The sequence below is a fragment of the Blennius ocellaris genome (assembly GCF_963422515.1).
Source record: "Blennius ocellaris genome assembly, chromosome: 19".
Taxonomy (NCBI): Eukaryota; Metazoa; Chordata; class Actinopteri; order Blenniiformes; family Blenniidae; genus Blennius; species Blennius ocellaris.
The window spans coordinates 14,534,372-14,553,416 of record NC_137668.1 but is presented as its reverse complement, the minus strand read 5'-3'; the positions used below and the strand labels follow the sequence as shown (position 1 = coordinate 14,553,416).

Sequence of the window (19,045 nt, the reverse complement as noted above, 5' to 3'; positions counted from 1 at the left end):
TCCAGTAAAGGCTCCAAACCGTTCCTCAGATTGTCTCGGAGGTTAAAAATATTGAAGTTAACAAGAAACTTACAATCCCAGTAAAAGAGATACTTCCCCTCCCTGACCAAAAAAATATAGGAGTCTGTTTTACTCTCTAGAGATAATGATAATTGAAAACACATAACGGGGAAAAAAAACAACAATCCTGAGACTGTTGGTGCAGTTTGTAAATTATTTGAGGGAGGACAAAAATCTTAAAGCTCCTTGCTGTGTCCAGGTGATTTGTCCTCCTTACCTTACAGACTGCTATCTGAGCTTGAGATCCTTAAATACCGACACTGAGCACATTTGCATGGGGGGGGGGGGGGGGGGTGCTGGAAGCTATAAATACATCTGTTAGAGGAGTCTTTCTTTTTTTTTTTAAGTTTACCAGTTTCCTGGTAGTGGTGTGGGAGGTTTGTTTCTCATCTGGCTACAAGCTCACCTCTTTGTCCTGCTCTGGATTTGTGGCTGTTTTGTCTTTTTTTTTTTTTTTAAAGACACATGTGTTACTCATTCCACAACACAAACAGTCAAGGTTATACTGAGCATGTGGTTCACTGGCCTCTGAGAACACATTATGCAGGAGCACACGCTCACCTTAACGTTGCTGTTGTGCAACATAGGACCAAAACCAGCAGATAACTATTTTCTTAACTGTTTTTTTTTTTTTTTATACATAGCACTAACGCAGTAGAAATGCACATTTCTTCACCTGCTGTTAACAGGTAGAATGCTGAATCTCCCTTTGGGATTTGAAACAAGTGTTTGGCGAGGCTGTTACAAAAGAGAGCTGCTAATGTGAGAATAGAAAAGCAGAAATAGGCCTTTCGTTCGGATCCGAGCTTAATAAAAAGAAGATATTGATAAGCCGCTACCGGCATTAATCCACGGGCGGTGCTCTCCACAGATACCGCACCCGTCTGCGCTCCCACCATGCGTCTCACGCGCTGGTGGCCATGCAGCGCACCATCACCATGAGCACCTTGCATCACAGAAGCGCACAGCTCCTGCTCCACGTCAGCAAAAAAAAAAAAAAGGTTCCTGAGAGAAGGGGGGTGGGGGTGGGGGGTTACATCTTTTCCCGTGCATGATCAAGATGCTTCCAGCAGCAGCAGCAGTCATACCTTGACTCCGTGACGTGAGACCTCCCGTCTAAATGGAAGAGCCGCGGCTTCGTATGTCCATGTTACCGAGGAGGATGGTGCAGCGCCGGTGGACAGCAGAGACGCAGCTCGGGGAGGCAGAGGAAGAGGAGGAAGGAGGAAGGAGGAGGAGGAGGAAAGGGGTGATGGAAGGAGAAAGAAAGCAAAGAGCGCGAAGCGGCTCCGTCGTTAACGGCGCATCGCGGAGGACTGCGGCTGTGCGCGCGGAGCGGCGGAAGAGATGGAGAGGAGGAGATGTGTGCACAGATGGAGGAGGAGGAGGATGGTGGGGATGTGGGGGGGGGGGGGGGGGGTGATGGTGAAGGAGGAGTCCCATATGGGCCAGACTGCCAGAACACCGGTTAAAACTCCGATAAAGAGCGAAATGTCAAGGGGGACACGTGCAGAGGTGTCTGTGCGTAAAGTCACCAAAAACGGGGTTGTTCCCCCTAATAAACACTAATTCCTGCAGATCTTGCACTTCTTTTATTAGTATATGGGCTTTTTTTTATTTTATTTATTTTTTCTCTTTCCCTCAAGCTCGAGTTTCATTAAGAGGATGCTGGATGCAGAAAGCTCACTTTCCTCCTGCGACGCCCTGCTATTCTGGTCCTGTCTGAGCTATTAACGGCAACTCTGATGTGTGTCACCAGCCTCCTCCTCCTCGCCCTCCTTTCTCCCTCTCCTGTCCTCCATCTTCTCTGTCGCACCTCGACACACCGCTTCCTCTCTCGTCAACCTCAAAGCCGGCGGCGAAACTCTTGCAAGTTGACCACGTGAGACTTTCAGCCGCGTGCGCTTTCTGAAAGAAATACCTGCCTTTTGGGTGTGAATGGATTAAAAATAGCTCCTGTTGCAGTGGGGGGGGAGAACAGGAATGTGAGGTATCACCGCTGGGAGGCGATGTTGAGCACCCTATGAGTCATCGGTGCACCTGTGGGACAGAGGAGAGCTCGCACACGCGCGCGCACACGCAGACAGACAGACAAACACAGTACGCCTCAATCTTACTGGCTTTATTTCTTTTTCTTTAAAACAGAAAATGATCGCTTCACAACAGGCCTTTTTCAAGCAAACCCTCACATTAAGCTTGCCAACACCTACAAAACAGTATCAAAAGTGCACCATAGTGTTAATACGTCTTCTCAAGGTCTAATGTTTTCCAATATTATCTTCTTGTAATATTTATACAAATACCATTCTGTACATTGTAGAAATACGCAGCCCGGTGACACCCCCCCCTCCCCTCCCCATCCCCCCCACCTCCATCCTTGTTTGGATCCATTCTCCCGAGCATCCCGATTCAGAACAACAGTGTGGTGGTGGGGAGGGGGGGGGAGTGTGAAGACACCAGGCCGATATAACGTTATATGAATTATTAAATACCCATTCAGCCCACACCCAAGGCAAAAAAAAAACTAGAACGCCACTCATACAGCCAACCGACATCTGTACAGCCCTCATTCAGCGTCTTTCGAAAAACAATCTGGACACTTATCATTCATTGTCGTCTCATTGTCCTGACGGCAGCAACGGTGGATGAGGGAAGAGGGGGCAGGGAGGCCATGAAGGGGGGGGGGGGGTCAGCTGGTACATTAGAGTGGTGGTGGTGGTGGGAGAGGACGTCCACGGGCTGAGCTGCAGCGCTGAGTGCGTTTAAAAAAAAGCACAGGTATGGATTACAGCTGTGCGGGCGGGTCGGTCGCCGTGCTGTGGTGCGTTTTACAGTCCACTGCCCCCCCCCACACCTCTCCGCAAACAGGAAGCAGGGCGGCGCCCCTGCTTTACACGTCGGCCCTCGGTCTAGTCTCTGGACTGGTAGAAGAGGATGTAGCCCGACTCGGAGTTCTTGGAGATTTCGGATGTGAGACCGTAGAATTCTTCTATGGCCTGTGCATCGATTTTCTACGAAAGCAGAAACAGGACATGAAGCATGAGGAGAAAAAAAGAAAAGAAAAAGAGGCTCGATCGTCAAATTCTGGAAGCGTGTGCACGCGCGTCTCACCCACCTCGACAATGTCGTCGTCAAACAGCAGCCAAAAGTCGTGACTCTTCACAATGGCAATGTAGTGACCCCTGTTCGGACCACTGGAAGAAAGAAAGAAAAAAAAAAAGGCACCATGTTTGATGAACTAATCAACTGTACATAAAAACGACATTCCTGCTGCGTCATCGATTCTTCTATAAACAGCTCCAGTCTTAAATGATCTTCATGAGGAATGTAGTTAAGATTCAAGCTTGTAAATTACAATATTCTACTGCAGAAAAGTGGGTTGAATTACATTTAAAAAGAGCATTTGGCAGAAGTTTCATGTCCATGAAGGTCTGACGGAGCAGAGAATTGCATTAAAAGCCAAATCGGATACAGTGAAGCTTTATCTCATTTTCCAAGTGAACGACAATGATGGGAGACAAAAATAATACGAACATCACATCGACATCAGTCTTGACTTGTAGAGCAGTTCTAGGGGGATGCTTTGCATTTTCAGACTCGAGCTCCTGCAGATTCCCCGTTATTATTGTGAAACTGTGATTTCCGCACTAGAGTTAAATGCGTCGTACATTTAGCTTCGGCATTCATGTGAATTAATACATACAAGACCTTCACAAGTATTTCGTTACCCTCGCTGTGAATATTGTAGTTTAGTCATTTGGCAGCAAGGTTAGACAAGATAAACAAAAGAGTGTGGTCAGACTGGAGGATGGCGAGGAAAGTTAACTAACCACCAGAGAAGTCAAACGGGTGGGTTGGGACTCAGAACTCTGTTCACTCCTGACAGGATCAACAACTTTCAATTTCATTATTATCCATGTCAAATCTGAATTACCATCCGATTTGTGAAGATCGTCACGCTAAGCGATCGTGTAAACCCCAGGATACGACAGGGCTTTATAAGAAAACAAGTTATTTGATTGAGAGAAATGGAATGAGCAGACTTGCATCACATGTGTCATTGTTAATACGGGTTATTTTGTTGTGCAAGCATGACAAAATGTAACTACATACTACTATACTTCAGAATCTGATTACTGCAAATGGGCTCAATGATGTGAGTTGGAGTCCATTTTAAGTTTTTGTTTGAATCTTGAATAAACAAAAGGAAAAAATCATCAGAGATGAACAATCCTGGTCAGATGTGAGGCTCAAGAGATTCCCATGCGTTCGGCCATTATTTGAAGAGCGCCGTTGGTTGGGGCTGTGCGTTGCCCCCTTACACACCTCCCACAATGCACCACCACGGCGACCAGGTCGTACAACCTCTCCGGATTGGTGGCGTCCCCGGAGGTGTTGAAGAGGCGGAGCTCCAGGGGGAAGACGACTCGATAGGACAGCTTGGTGTAGCGCTGCAGCTGCTCCATGTACTTGAAGCGCTTCAGGTGCAGAGCCAAGATCATTGGCAGCTTCTTTACACGCATCCTACCATCAAGAACAGAGACAGAGAGAGAGAGAGTGTCTGAACGCCCCGCCACACATCGATTTACAGTTAAAAAAACCCTTAACACAAATCGTATTTTGGAGAAGGAACCTTGAAGCTGACCTCTTGTGTGCCTCCTGCTTGCTTCTACATTCTTCACAGTAGTATTTGTACTCGCTGCACAGTGTCTCCGTGTTGCTGAAACCTCTGAGAATGAAAACAAAACCCTCAAATCTCAACATGGACCAGGTCACAGGCACATTTCAAAGCGATGAATCTCAACATGAAGTGGAGGATTCATTAGAAATCCTTCAAATTTGGACGTCCGCCAGGCTCAAGACGTCTCACGGGAACGATAACCGGAGTCGGGAATAAAACTTCACATCCACATATAGTTCTGCTCCAAAAATCCTGGTCAAATCGTAAAGATAGAAAAAAATCTAAGAAAGGCAGTTGCGGAGATTTGATGCAGCGGTTACCTGAGGCAGTGTGTGATGGAGGTATTCTGTTCCACATCCACAGAAAGGTCCAGAAAGTCCTCATCTTTGCTGCTTATCTACAGGAGGGGAGGGAAATACCACAAGACTTTTTGAGTTAAAAAAAATTATACTTTGCCCCTCAATTTGAACTTTCAGAAAGTATTTGAGAAAACCACCGCTTGGTTCTTAAACTGGTGTTGCATTCCTGCAATTAAACCTATTTAAGGTACTTCATAGAGTTTCTTAAAGCCTGAAATTAACAGCTGCTCTATGTGGATGAAAAACACGTCTGAAGGCATCTCACGGTTTCACAGGTGAGGCAGCGCGTCTCATTGGTCAGGGTGCCTTGGAAGATCTCGTGGACCCAGGTGGGAGCGGGTGTGGCGTTGCTGTTGTTGTTCTGCGAGTCCAATGTGCCGTTGGCAAGGCGGCCGTTGGTCTTCTCCTGCTTCCTCTCCTCCTGGAGCAGGTCGGCGATGGTGTTGAGCAGGTAGTTCAGGAACTCGTGAGCATCCTGCTGCATGTAGTTGTCAAAAAGCTCTGGGGGGGAGGAAAAGCGGATCGATGTCAGCAGGTACTGAAGAGGGACGGAGCAGGACCGGGGGGGAGACGCCAAGCTGATCTGATCTCACCATTCTCCTTGCGGAGCCGCGTGATGAACTTTTTGGGTGGGATGACGCCCACCTTCCTCTTCTGGTTGGCAATGCTGTGGAACAGGTCGGCCAGGCAGGTGAGCAGGTTCTCCTTTCGCCGCGGCTGACTTCGGTAGGCCAAGATCTTCTCTCGGAACGGCCGGCAGAAGTACAGGGCCTGCAACACCGAGTTGCAGTAGCAGGTGTTCCCAAACTACAAGCAACAACGAGGCACGTGGAAACCTGTGTCAGTATACACTGGGAGGAGACGGATCCAAAACTCGGACTCTACAGTGTTTCGGGCACTACTTACGTTGACCAGGCCAAAGTAGTGCTCATTGACCGGAAACTGCTCTGATCCAATCTCTTTCTCAAGAGCAGAGGCATTGGCGCCCTACGAGGGCACACAAACAAACAAACAGATAACTTTATTGGATGAAAAACAACCTGATTAAGTGACATGGAGCTAAGCAAGGCCATTGCTGGAATAGAGAACCATAATAGGAGCACAAAAACTGAACGCCAACCGTTTTCATCGCCACCTCCACTTAGAGTTAAAAGCATGCACTTGTTCTCTGCCGAGTCGTCCCCGGTCAGTACTTACACTCATCCCAAGAAGCCTTTTAAAGAGGAAACTCAATAAGGAAGCTATAGATGTGCAGGAGAAAGACAACAAGAGACCATCTTTCCAAATAAATAAAGAGATTGTGGCAGCCCATGACCGCATATTCTGTCTCACCACAGTTTTCTAAATAGGCAAAAGTATTATCACACATATGTGTATAAACAGCTACACTGCATCGCGTTTTGCCTGGAACAGCCGTGTGGGATCGGGAAGAATGCAGGATGGATGGATGCGGGTTTTGGATTATTCCAGCTTTCAAACGTGAAAACAATCATTTCAGGGCAGCATGTTCACAGACACAAATGAATGTCCAAAACATTGAAATCTTCTCGTTTACTTCCAAAGTAAGACCCTTGTGCAGATCATTAACGGTCATCAATAATCAAACTACTATTTGCAACTGTCAGCATTTCCTGAGAAACCCAATTTAAAACGCTGAGAAATTTGAGCTTGTAAAAAGAAAGTGACCAGCTGCAAGACCAAACAAAACAAACAGACCCAGTTACTTTCTCTCAGCATGGCACCCTTTCTTTAACTCTTTTATGTTCTGTATCCCTGCAGGCACGACACTCTAAAGGTAAATAAAAACCCAAAACAATGGGATCAACGTGATTTTCTGGTGTGTTGTTGGGAGTGTTTCACTCTGTAGGACACAGCTGCGCAGCTAATGTTAAACAATGTCGTCATCCCCCCCCCCCCCCCCCTTCCATAATGTGTGGTAGTTTGTCATATAGGCCAAACACGACAACTTTAGGGTTTCTTCACACCGTTTCCCTGCACATACAGCAGATTATCTCTCAGACGGGAGTCGCTGCGTATGTGTGAGATCCAGCTGCGGTCCAGTTGCTGGCAAGCTCAAACACTTGCTTTAGCATTCGGTTACCTTCACGTTAGCCAATTAGCTGCGACTGCCCGCTGCAGCAGCGGCAGCAGCAGGTGCACTGTCACGGCGCTCCGAGGCGACGTGACACACATCCGACTCAACAACTCGTCGCGACGTGCGCTAATAAACAGTCCGCGGTCGCGAAGGTGCAGCTAACCGCGGTTAAAACGAGGGCAGGAGGGGAGGCGGTGGGTGGCTGCCCGTTCGGCTACACACCGAAAACCGCTTGGCTAGCACGCGCAGCAGAAATAACTGGTTGGATTTCCACGGTTTTTTAAAAAGCCACCGGCGGCGCAGCCTGCGGTTTCCGCGTCGCTCTGCGGTCTAGCGAACGCCGCCGCGAGCCCGCTGTGCCAACTCACCATGGTACAAAAGGAGGCAAATTTGGAGACTGTCATTAGGATTTCCATTCGGCTAGCGCCATCTTCCACCACACAGCCGCGCGCTGACAAGACTGGGCTCAGTGGGCTGGCTCCTCGCGTGAGGGCAGGACGGAGATCTGCTGAGCTCGCGACGGAAGGGCCAAGAGTGGCGGAGCGAGAGCGTGCACCGCGCGGAACTTCCGGCTTCGTCATGAAGACCCGCTGGACGCTTGTCCTCCACTGGAGGTCTTTACGCAATTAAAATAACGACAATAACTCAATGAATAATGAAGGAAAGCAGTCATGATGCGGGCTGCTTTTGTACATTAAAAATGTGTCCTTACAATTTACACCAGAGCGTTGTGTGTCGATTGCTTCGTTGTACAGCTCCAGGGTAGTTAATTAAGCTAAGTGGTGCATCTATAATCTGGGAAACACTAACAAGAGAAGTTATTGTGAAAGAAAAAAAAATGTTAGTTCAGTGAGTTACACGGATTGTCCATCTTGTTCAAGAGCTATGTCGTCACTGACTTTAATAATTAACATGAACAATATTATTTGCATTGAGTATTTTAGTAGGATATGGCCATATATTTAATGTACAGAAATAGTCTGGATCATAACTACATGTTCTCCGTTTATAGAAAAAAACTGAACTGTTTGTTGTTTATAACCGTAGTTAAAGGGGCTTAGTGGGTAGAGTGGTCATATTTCAACTGGAAGGTTGAAGGTTCGATTTCAAATATGTCTTTGTCCACGAGTCAAAGTGTCCTTGGGCAAGACTCTGAACCCCAAATTGCTCCTATTGGATAGATAGTCCGCAATTGATTAAATTATTTCCATCTGAGATTAATAAAGTATTGCTATTCTATTCTATTCTATTCTATTCTATTCTATTCTATAGTAGGGCAGGTTAACTAGAACTAGAATTCGAAAGATTTTAAAACGTTTTTCAACGTAAATTAACGCGAAGCCAATTCTCGCTCATTGTTTTAGGGTTCAATGTGTCATATCACTTTTACTTGGAGTTGTTTTCCCATGTCCGCTTTTTCCTGCTTAAAGTAAACTGGTTTTATCTTTTCGTTTTCAATTTAGTTCAGGCAGTGTAGCAGCCTGCCTCAGTTCTGCTTCACAAGGCGGAGTCTGGGGGCCTAAATTCTCTCTTTCCGCCGTACCCGCCATCTTGTAGAGACCGGGGGTAAGAACTTCTCCGTCTTAAACACAAATTTCCTCATATTTAGGACAGAATTTGGACAACTTTGCATCCACGTATGTGCCGTCGATATCTCTTAAGAAGGTACAGGGGGAATTGTGGCATTAAAAACGGCCCTTGGCTCGATAAACACGGTCAAATGAGAAGAAGAGGAGCAGCGTGGCTCTCCATGTGGGCCTGCAGCGTCACAGACCAGCAGCAGAATATTTCTCAATAATACATCTTATATGCCAGAAAGCACGAAACAAACATGCTTTATAAGTAAATAGGTTAGCATGCTTATTTTATCTGATGCCTACATTTCCTAGCAGATTTTGGGTGACGCTGTCTAATCCTGTACCGGTCGAACCATCGTACACCTCCGTTGTTGTTAACAGATTTTAATGTCCGTGGTTTTCTGTTAATACTCTAAATAAATGTTGTCAGAGGTTAGGGTTAGGGTCAGAACAGAACTACATCCTTTCTGGTAAATTTTTCTTTATTTATAAAGATATGTAGCTATTTTGGCTATTTTCTTTTTTATTAGCGACATACTTAATTCAGTTTTCAAGCATCATATAACAGTTGGATCGTTTTCGTTGTTGGTCCGAGTTCAATTTTGAGTAAAATCTCAACATATGCTGCAGTAAATCTTTGTTTTCCTCGCAGAAATCAGGCATCATGACGAACACCAGAGGCAAGAGGAGGGGGACCAGGTACATGTTCAGCAGGCCTTTCCGCAAGCATGGTGAGTCTCCTGATAACTGTTATATTGCACTTTTCCAAGAGGGACAGACTGTTAAAGGGTTTGTCTGAAACGTGATTGTAATCGACTTGTATTTCATCTTTGTATTCACCTTGACACAAGTAATTGTAAAGTTCCCAGAGTTGCTTTTCTTGCCAACATGCTACCTTTTGTCCAGTGAAGGATTAGTGATCAGTTGTCTTGACCTGTCTGTGTACTTTACAGGCCCAATCCCTCTGTCCACCTACATGCGTATCTACAAGAAAGGCGACATCGTTGATATCAAGGTAAGATAATTCCCCTTGTCTGGTTTGGCAAGTTCTGGTAAAACTTGTAGGTGAATAATGTAAAAAATAAAGTACATTTGATTATGGATGTTTCTTGTCTCAAATCTTAAGTAGAATGAGCATTGACTTGCACACAAATACAATTGGCCGGCCTGCAAAGACTTTTCCGTAGTCGACCCTGTAAAATCTTAAATGGCCTGATGTGGCCTGTGACGAGATGTAAATTGTATGATCTCGCTTGGACAGTTCACTCCAGTATTTATAGTGAACTATATTGATGAAGTGTGCTGTTATCTCGGGGTATTGCAAAAAACAAAAACACTCATGATATAGATGCTAATTGTATTTGCTCGACGACTCAGTCCTGTAAATAAGTATGTTATAGAATGTCATGTGTTAATAGGCCTCGTAGTCCTGGGAGAGTGAGGTCGTTGACAGCCACACATTTGTAGGCTGTAGATGATCCTTACAAGTCTTAATATTCCAATATTGAAAGTCAAAGAAACTTTCTATCTACAGTGGACTTGCGATCGCAAGAAATGATTCTTTAGAGATTGTCACTTTCTGATTTGTATCGAACTTTGCTGGAGTGACGTCTGTGTTGTGACATCCTGGTGTGATTCTCTCCAGGGCACAGGAACCATTCAGAAAGGAATGCCTCACAAGTGCTACCACGGCAAGACGGGGCGTGTCTACAATGTAACCCAGCATGCTGTCGGCATCATCGTCAACAAGCAGGTCAAGTAAGTCGGAAGTGATGTTTATTTTTGCTTCATCTCGAGGGGGGGCGAGTGCGTGAACTTTTTTAAGGATTGAAACTCCTGAACTGGAAACGCTGAACATGTAGGAGCCGACTAAAGTGAAATCCAGATGCATGTTGTTTTTCCACTGACGGAGAGGCTGCAACGTCGGTGACCAATGAAGCTGTTCGATCTTAATTTCACCAAATGGTGTTGAGATTTTGTGATCATCCTGACACATTTTTAAACTTGCGTCTTCAAAGTCCTCTGGGAGAGGACAGTTAACCCCACCTTCACTTTGCCACCAGGAACTGTGGTGTCCTCTGTGGTCATTCATGTGGGGGAAAGCACTTGATCCTTGAACATTCCAGCCAAACGTTCTGGTTTGATCTGCACGTGTTTTGAGGAGACAGTGATGTGAAACTTGAGGTTTTGGTTCTATGCTCGGCACCTCTTTCTATAGTTCGGAATGTCATACATGGTTATTGTCTTTCTGTCTGGCTGTCACAGGGGCAAGATCCTGGCCAAGAGGATCAACGTGCGCATCGAGCATGTGAAGCACTCGAAGAGCAGGGACAGTTTCCTGCAGCGCGTCAAGGAGAACGAGAGCAAGAAGCTGGAGGCCAAGCAGAAAGGCACCTGGGTGGAGCTGAAGCGCCAGGTATGAATTGAACAGTAGTTTTTTATTTTGGGCCCCTTGAAGCAACGTTAATGTGAGAAAATATACTTTAAATCTGCAATGTGCCAACAACTTCCTCTATCATAATTTGTGTCGTACTGGTACGTCTTCAACATTTTAACACAATAGAAAAGTTGATTTTGTCATAGTAAAAATGTACAACTTTCTTTAAACATTCCGATTATTCATATATTTTATCAACTCACAACTATTTTAAATGGAAACCACATTTATTACAAATAAAATGCTACCAAATGCTTGTAAGTTGTTTCTGGGTACAAAAATGATCAACAAACTCAGTTGTCCTTTTATTGACGTCTACCTTATTTTGATGCACGGACACTTTTATACTCTGACCTCCTCTCCTCAGCCTGCTCCTCCCCGTGAGGCTCACTTCGTCAGCACCAAGAAAAACGAGCCTCAGCTGCTGGAGCCCATCCCCTACGAGTTCATGGCATAAATTGCTCGACAGAATAAAAAATATTTGTACACACGCTCCGCGTCTTGTCTTTGTGTTCACACATGAAGTGCGAAGACGTGAGCCGTCACTCGGTGATGATCCTCCTCCTTTGATCAAGATGAAATCAAAAGCCATTTCATTTCACCGGCGATCTGAGAGTGATCGGCTCACGTGGCACAAGCATTTCACCCCCAAACGCACACATCCACCACAGAAAATCATTTATGTTCACAACCTGAGAAAATGTTGATCTTGGTGACACTATAACGATGGCTTGTAAGGCTTTCAAAGTGATCACATGGTTGTGACATTGTGCACAACTTTTCAGTATCGCAAACAAACTTCACATTGGAGCAATGGCAGAATAATACGATTCTGATCAATACTCAATTCTTTTGTCAGTTTATCAAACGTGAAGCATCCTAACATTAAACAAAACAATGGGAGACCTATTTTAAAGTATTTTCATGCTTTGGCTTGGACATGATTTTCCTCCGCATGCCAGTAGGGGGAGCTCGTACCTAGCTCCTATTTTACATCCATTAAAGCTGCCACTCGAGAGAACACGGACAAATAGCACTATAATATGAAGTGCTGATGAATCCAGCAGGAAAGGCGATTATAAATCAAACTGATTTTTCAGACTGCTGGTTTTCACTTTGAAAACTGATATTTTTGCTCATTTATGTTTTATGATGCACGTGTTTTCATTTAAAAGTGAAATATGAGGTCGAGGAATAATGCACCATTTTAATACATTCAGTTTGAAGTCTCAATATTTTTTTTCTATGTTATCTCACATTTTTGTAGAGTCTAATTGGTTATAGGTAAGCAGTAAGTGCAGGACAAGCAGGAGCTTTAATCTTTAGGGCGTAAAATCGTTGCCGGACGTTCTGTTGTTGGACCAGCAGGTGGCAGTGTTCACCATAAGGTGTGCTGAGCTCAGACCCAAACCTGATTGGCTGACTGCATTAGACTGAAGAATGAACTCATCTCACGATAAATCTCTTAAAAGAAGTTTGATCTCTCAATATTTAAAAAGCTGGAAATGGTCAAATATGTCATCTTTTCAAAATATCACTTGTAACGTGAATAGAGCACATTGTCCAAAATGATCTCGCAAATATTGACAAGTTTCACTGTTTCCCACAAAACAACAGCATTTAGATTGTTTTCATGAAATGTGGAAAAAAAATAAAAAGATTTTGTGAACTTGGTAGAAATCTGCGGTACTTTCACGGTATAGTGAGATAATATTTTAATGCATGCAGATGGCATTTGATTCTTTGGCTCTTAAATGTAATGGATTATAGTCATTTTTGATTGTAGACGTAATGGATTCCCTAGTTGAACTATGTATGTCCACTGAAATGGTCTGTGAGTTTTTACATCTCAGCTTCATAGAAAAATAGAAAATTCAACGTATGTGTGGTTCACCGTGTGTGTGATTGTGTGTGTGTGTGTGTGTTGACCACTTGATGGGGGCTGTTTAATCAGTGGAGGCTGAATGGCTGGCTGGTTATGTGACAAATAGGTTATCTCATCCCACCTCAGTACTTTACCCAATATTTGCACAAATTAGGACCGGCCTGCAGAGATAGAGCCGCCGGCTCTGCATGGACCACAACGCTCGATGACTAGTTTTAAAAAATTATGTTGTTGCACCTGATAAGCAAGTTACCTTTTAAAAGGAGAGTAAACAATATATCTTGGAAGGTGTGATTCATAAAGCAAATAACATCTGTCATTCCAAGGAGGAAAATAGCTAAAACAAGTGTTGTAATCCTCTTGTGAACACCCCCCTGAAGATAAACGTGTGCAGGTCATCTGGCTGCACCTTCATAAAGCTGCAGACCTGAGGTTGGGATATTCGGTGTTATCGGGGCCCCCCGAGTAATAAGTGTCCAACAAGTTGAGGAGATAAAAACCAGGAAAAACAAAATGCAATCAGTCAATGAGTTGGCAGGGAAGCTAAAGCCCTTGGTATTGATCGGCACGGTCTGGATTTTACTTGGGATACTTAAGTTAAGAGGAACGTTATCTATGCATTTCTGTTTATTCTCGTCACATTTGAGAAAATGTGACTTGGAAAAAACATTTATTTTTGTATTTCCCCCCCAGAACCACACGACTCTGATTTGTATGGACCTTTTTTTGCTTTTTTGTCCTGTAATTTCCATCTGCAGTCATTTTTTTTGCGTGTGGGTGTTTATGTGTGTTTGTGCGCGTTCTCACAGATGAAACCATCATGTGTGGCACTGACTCATGGAAGTTACTGATTGAAGAAACAACAAAAGTAAACAGGAGGAGGGAGAGAGAGAGAGAGAGGGGGTGGAGGGGTGAGGAGGGCAGAGGGAGACAAGGCCTGTGGATAAAAGCTGTGTAGCACTATGAACTCCTTAATCACACGTTTGACACACACAGATTGAGCCTGTCAGCTCGGCCTGCAGCTCGGAGCAGCTGTATCGACCCGGGACGTTACATATTAACCACTCACACACAAACAGTAGATAATCAGACAGCCACACACACACACACACACACACACACACACCCACACACACGTTTTAGTGTGGAGCCGTTACGCCACATGACATGACAACAATTATCTACCTTCTCATCACAACAAATTTTAAGGTTCAGTCCACTATGACCAGGATTTTCCAGCATAAACATCTTTTCTCCAGCAAGTTCTTGAAAACTGTGCTGAACCCGACCAAACGTCTCCTGAGAACTCGCGGTGGAACATTTGAAGGAATAGACGCATCTATTGATGTTGAAGTTTTTACTTCCTATAAAGTGGGAAATTGCATATCCAGATGTATTTTCATGTATTATATACTCAAGTATAGATTTTGTGGGAAATGGCGCACACACACGTGTTATCACATTTAGTTGGAAGGGATATTTAATAAACATCAACGTGTTTCAATGTCCTGTTGTATCTCGTGACTCTTTTTGACTCATTTAAATAATACACTCTGGTACTTTCCTGTCACAGAGCAGAGCTGGACTGTGAATAATTCCCAGTAGTTTTGAAGAGTATCTTGTAGTAGTTTTGTCACAATATCTTGCACAAAAAGGCAACGGAAGTTAGATAAACGTCAACATTTTGTTTTTTAGCGTAAATCATTGTTAAACCAAACATAGTTCCACTTGATAAATGTTCACGTTTCCTTTGGAGTTATTCGTTTCATGGTTTTAGGGAAACTATTTCCTTCACAGTGGTTTAAAGTAGAAAATACGTGATTAGAAAAGGGTATGATTCCTTCCCCTCATTGAGGTTAAATCTACTCTGTACACATACACACACACCTTAGTGGGAAAAAAAAGGACCTTCAATGGCCGTGACGCTAATATTTCTTCCTGATGTAACTGTGGGCGTGTCGGTGTGTGTTTGGGTTCGGCCTGAAAGTTTGACAAAGGCGCAGGAAAATCCCACTGCAGGCCAAACAGAGCACATGCTGTATCTCTGGGTGTGACAGGTGAGACTGAGAGTTATCAGAGACAGGTGTGGGCTCGGGCCTATACATGCGGATATTGGGCCAGCTGTATTGATCCCCGTCCCTGACAGCACAGACGGAGGTGCCGGATGAGGGAGGTGGGGGGGGGGGGGTTGATAACAGTGTCAAGCGCGGGAGGGCACAGAGGTAACACCCAACAGGCTCTCAATAGGCCTCATTCACTAAAAGTCAGTCAAAGGTTTCACATGGGAGCAGGGAACGGGGCAGAGAGGCTGATCAGTGGTGTTTGAACAAGCAGATAAACTTGTCGGATTGTCTGTGACTCAAACTTTTTCTATTTTTTCCTTTTTTTTTTCTTTCCAACTCTCAAACTTAGAACATTCTTTTTTTTAAATTAACAGAGAGGAAAAGAAATATGGGACTTCTATGCAATCGTGACATCCGATGAACTATTTCACCATCAGACAACATGATATATTGAATGAAATGTTGAAAACGGCCGTCGTCACCAGCAGGCCGACGGGAGAACGTGTCACATGTTTCCCACAGCAGTCTTATTGCGGCACCTCTGTCATTTGAACAAAGTCACATTGACGAGGAAGAAAATACATGCGATCGTCATCGAGTTCCAGATTTCGCATGTTTTCTCACGTTTTCAAAACTTGCCTCATAGCACGAATGTGGTTTGAACCTGCTGCCCTGCGTGTCTTTTTTTGATTTGGGTTTTGCTCATTCTTCCTTACATGGGTTCACTCCAGTTTCTCAGGCTTCCTCCCACGCTAATTCACCTGCATGTGGGAGTTACTGCGCGGGTCAATGTCTAGCCTTCTATTAGCACTGCAATAAACAGACGACTTCTCCAAGGTGTAGGGTTTCTTCTGACGTTCGCTCGCTCGCTTGACCCCCCCCCCTTGACCCTGAGTTTGATCAAACTTGTTCTAAATCTTAAGATTTTGAGGCGTCCCTCTGTCTTTGGATTGTGGGAGGATGCTGCAGTACCTGCAAAAATCTATTTGTGGTTCAACTGAATGGCAATGAGGTTTAATGGGCCCAGGCAAATCAACATTTAAAAGAAAAAAAAGACATTTAGTAGCTTTGATATCATACTACTCAAAGAGAATGAGCTTTTTTTCCCTCAGAAATAACTCATTGTGACTGCAAAGGCTGAAAGAGATTGATTTAGTTCCAGGTTTGAGTTCAACAAAAGATCTAAGTGACGACTAATATCTGCCAACAGTAAATCACGTCTGAGAGCGTTATGGGAGGGTTGATAAGATTGCGATTAGCGGAGTAAATTCTGTGTGTGTGTGTGATTAATGGAGACAGACAGTCTCCTCTCTCTCTCTCAGGCCGGGTGCCACACCACAGATCAGCAGATAGAGACTCGTGCTGCAAGGAGCCAGGGTGACATGTTTAAAGCCCGAATCAATCAGTGTGAAGGAAAGACTCCCGGATGTTTACAGTGTTTAGGTATCGGTCAATTCACTTTTAAACCTGGGGGATTAAATCACTTTCTAGCCAGGCGAGTCACTGGAGCCATGATCTTTAATAACAGAGCCCGTGGGAGTGCGAGGCATGCACAGTTGATCAATTTTGCGTTTAACTCGACTTGTCTGCGCTGTCCACAAACTATACATACTCTATTTGTTTTGGGAAAACATTTCTGTTCCATTTTTTAATTACAGCATTTAAACCCCCCCCTCCTCAAACCCCAATTATTTCTCAGTGGTACATTCCAATCAGTTAAATGAGGCCCATGTGAGTGGGTCACTCCAGCGTCCTGCCTCCTTACCACTAAGCAGTGCGCTTGAAACTGCGTACCGGCGATGGGGGAGCGGCTGCAGAGTCAAAAGAGCTTCGCTTGCTCTTTTGACGACTGTAAAGCTGCGTTCAGCAAATCGTGGAAGCTCGAGGCTCACCAGTGCAAACACACAGGTTTGGTAAGTGGCTCCCAAAGACCTCGCTTCAGCCAAACCGAACGCAGCCAATCGCACTATATAAGCTCATGTTGTACTTCGTACCGGTGATGGGGCATTTTAAAAAGGTTTTTCTGTGTGTGATAGAAACCGTTCTCGTGCGAGAACTGCGACAGGACGTTCTGCACTCGCCTCCAGCTCACCAGGCATGAGCTCAGTCACAGTGGGGAGAAGCCACACAAGTAAGTCGCGCCATTTCTGCGCCGTGGGATCCCGAGGCCCGTGATTGCTTTTTTTTTTTTTGTTAAACCGTCGCTGGTCCTGCTCTCAAGGTGCCCGGCCGATGGGTGCGCCGAGACGTTCGTCACAAGTGCCGGCGTGAAGAACCACATGGCCCGAGTCCACCAGCACCAGGAGAAACGGCATCAAGTAGATCTCTTTACCAGTGTTCACTTCTCACGATGTGCTGTAACTTTAGATTGTTGGTTTTTTTTCTTTCTTCTTGCTTTTCTCTCAGTGCGACCTTACGGATTGCAGAAAGGACTTCCACAAGAGGATCCAACTGAAAGCCCACAAACATGATCAGCACCAGCAGCCTCTGCCTTTTCTGTGAGGAAACCCAACTGCCGACGGACCGACACTCATTTCCTCTGGCCACTCCGCGTCTAAACTCTTGCCCTTTTGTGAAGCTGCACTTTCAGTGGCTGTACCAGAGGGTTTCCCTCGCGTGGAAAACTTAAGCACCACGAGAAGACGCACGGAGGTTGGGAACCAGAATTTTTCTTTTCCCCCTTTTTGTCATCGAATGCTTTAAAGCTGAAGCCTTGGCGTTGCTGTTGTAGGCTACGCTTGTGAGACGGATGCATGTCCTTTCAAGGGGAAAACATGGACTGAGTATCTGACGCACAGAAAAGTACACTTGGGTATGAATGGCTGGATTGTATCCAGAAATGGTTGCACTTTTTTTTTTCTTTTCTGCAGTTGTATTGATGGCTTTTTTTTATTAATTTCTGCTCAGTCAAGGTGTCGTGTGAGAAGTGCACCAAGCTGTTTAACAACTTGTGGTTTTTACACCGACACAAGCTGCGTGTCCACTCCGGGCAACCAAAGAGGATGTTCGCTTGCCCCAGAGAAGGCTGCGACAAAAAGTTCATGCGTCGTTTCAACATGGAAAGCCACGTCCTTGGAGACCATGAGGGGAAGAAGCCGTTCAGCTGTGCCTATTCCGGCTGTGAGAAGAGCTTTGCCATGAAGGTGAAACTTCCACTGTGGTTTCGTTTTGTCGAAACCTACCAGATCATCAATACACGTGCGCATGGAATGCGCACATCTGGGAATAGAAAATGTGCACTTTCAGCAAGCCTCAATGGGGAAAATATCTAACTTTATAATGTTTAATCTGTGAGACTGCTCATTTTATTGCTGGTGTTTTTTTAACAGGAAAGCCTGTGGCGACACGGAGTGGTGCATGACCCAGCAAAGAAAAAGCTGAAGGTAAAGTGTCCTTGGCAACTATTTGACCAATGTAGGCAATGCTGCTTTTCTCTCCTCTGTCCTTGTATGTAATGTAGAGGTTTTTCCCCCTTTAGGCGCTGCGTCCGAAAAAGACTGGGCCACGGCGGGTCAAACGGGCAGCTGCAGCCAATCGAGGGGGAACGGGCGACCTTGTTAAAAAGCTGCACAATATGGCTTTGTACCCCAACACATCGTAATCTGAATGTACTCCTAGAAACATTGCATTCTGGTTTAATTTCGGGTTTGTCCCTTTTTGTGTCAATAAATCCTCATTTAAGCATGAAGTTTTCTCGTGACTCATTCCTATATGGCTGTGACACACACAATGCTAAAACTTTCCAATGTGTAAAAGCACACTTTTGAGTCTTCAATCCTTCGAAGGAAATGTTTATTAAAGAAACGGAACACACATTCACACGTATAAAACTGCAGCTGCAGGAACAGCTGGCTGTCATGTGATGAGGCCTGAGGGCAGGAGAGCCCT

The 19,045-nt window shown here is 44.9% G+C and overlaps 3 protein-coding genes across 4 annotated transcripts; 2 read left to right on the top strand and 1 right to left on the bottom strand.

The window, feature by feature from the left end:
* Positions 1-2,194: 2,194 nt before the first annotated feature.
* On the bottom strand, positions 2,195-7,674 carry usp12a (ubiquitin specific peptidase 12a). Of its 2 annotated transcripts, XR_013937042.1 has the most exons (10): positions 7,564-7,674; positions 6,007-6,087; positions 5,694-5,907; positions 5,366-5,601; positions 5,062-5,138; positions 4,706-4,789; positions 4,387-4,584; positions 3,176-3,254; positions 2,915-3,071; positions 2,195-2,812 (listed from the first exon to the last, which is right to left on the bottom strand). XR_013937042.1 is itself a non-coding variant. In XM_080515026.1 (9 exons), the coding sequence occupies exons 1-9, from the start codon at positions 7,609-7,611 to the stop codon at positions 2,970-2,972; spliced, it is 1,119 nt and encodes a 372-aa protein (XP_080371152.1). In that variant the 5' UTR covers positions 7,612-7,674; the 3' UTR covers positions 2,195-2,969. The 2 variants fall into 2 exon arrangements, 1 of the variants encoding a protein (XP_080371152.1); XM_080515026.1 differs by having other exon boundaries at positions 2,195-3,071.
* Positions 7,675-8,730: 1,056 nt separating this feature from the next.
* On the top strand, positions 8,731-11,700 carry rpl21 (ribosomal protein L21). Its single transcript, XM_080515133.1, has 6 exons — positions 8,731-8,761; positions 9,425-9,503; positions 9,726-9,787; positions 10,418-10,530; positions 11,038-11,188; positions 11,577-11,700. The coding sequence occupies exons 2-6, from the start codon at positions 9,437-9,439 to the stop codon at positions 11,664-11,666; spliced, it is 483 nt and encodes a 160-aa protein (XP_080371259.1). The 5' UTR covers positions 8,731-8,761; positions 9,425-9,436; the 3' UTR covers positions 11,667-11,700.
* A 5,256-nt stretch (positions 11,701-16,956) lies between these two features.
* gtf3ab (general transcription factor IIIA, b) lies at positions 16,957-18,718 on the top strand (the record flags this gene model as incomplete). Its single annotated transcript, XM_080515275.1, has 9 exons — positions 16,957-17,070; positions 17,194-17,288; positions 17,379-17,514; positions 17,564-17,655; positions 17,736-17,809; positions 17,889-17,969; positions 18,065-18,300; positions 18,487-18,571; positions 18,636-18,718. 9 exons carry the CDS (start codon positions 16,957-16,959, stop codon positions 18,716-18,718), a joined length of 996 nt encoding a protein of 331 aa, XP_080371401.1.
* Between the last annotated feature and the right edge of the window lie 327 nt (positions 18,719-19,045).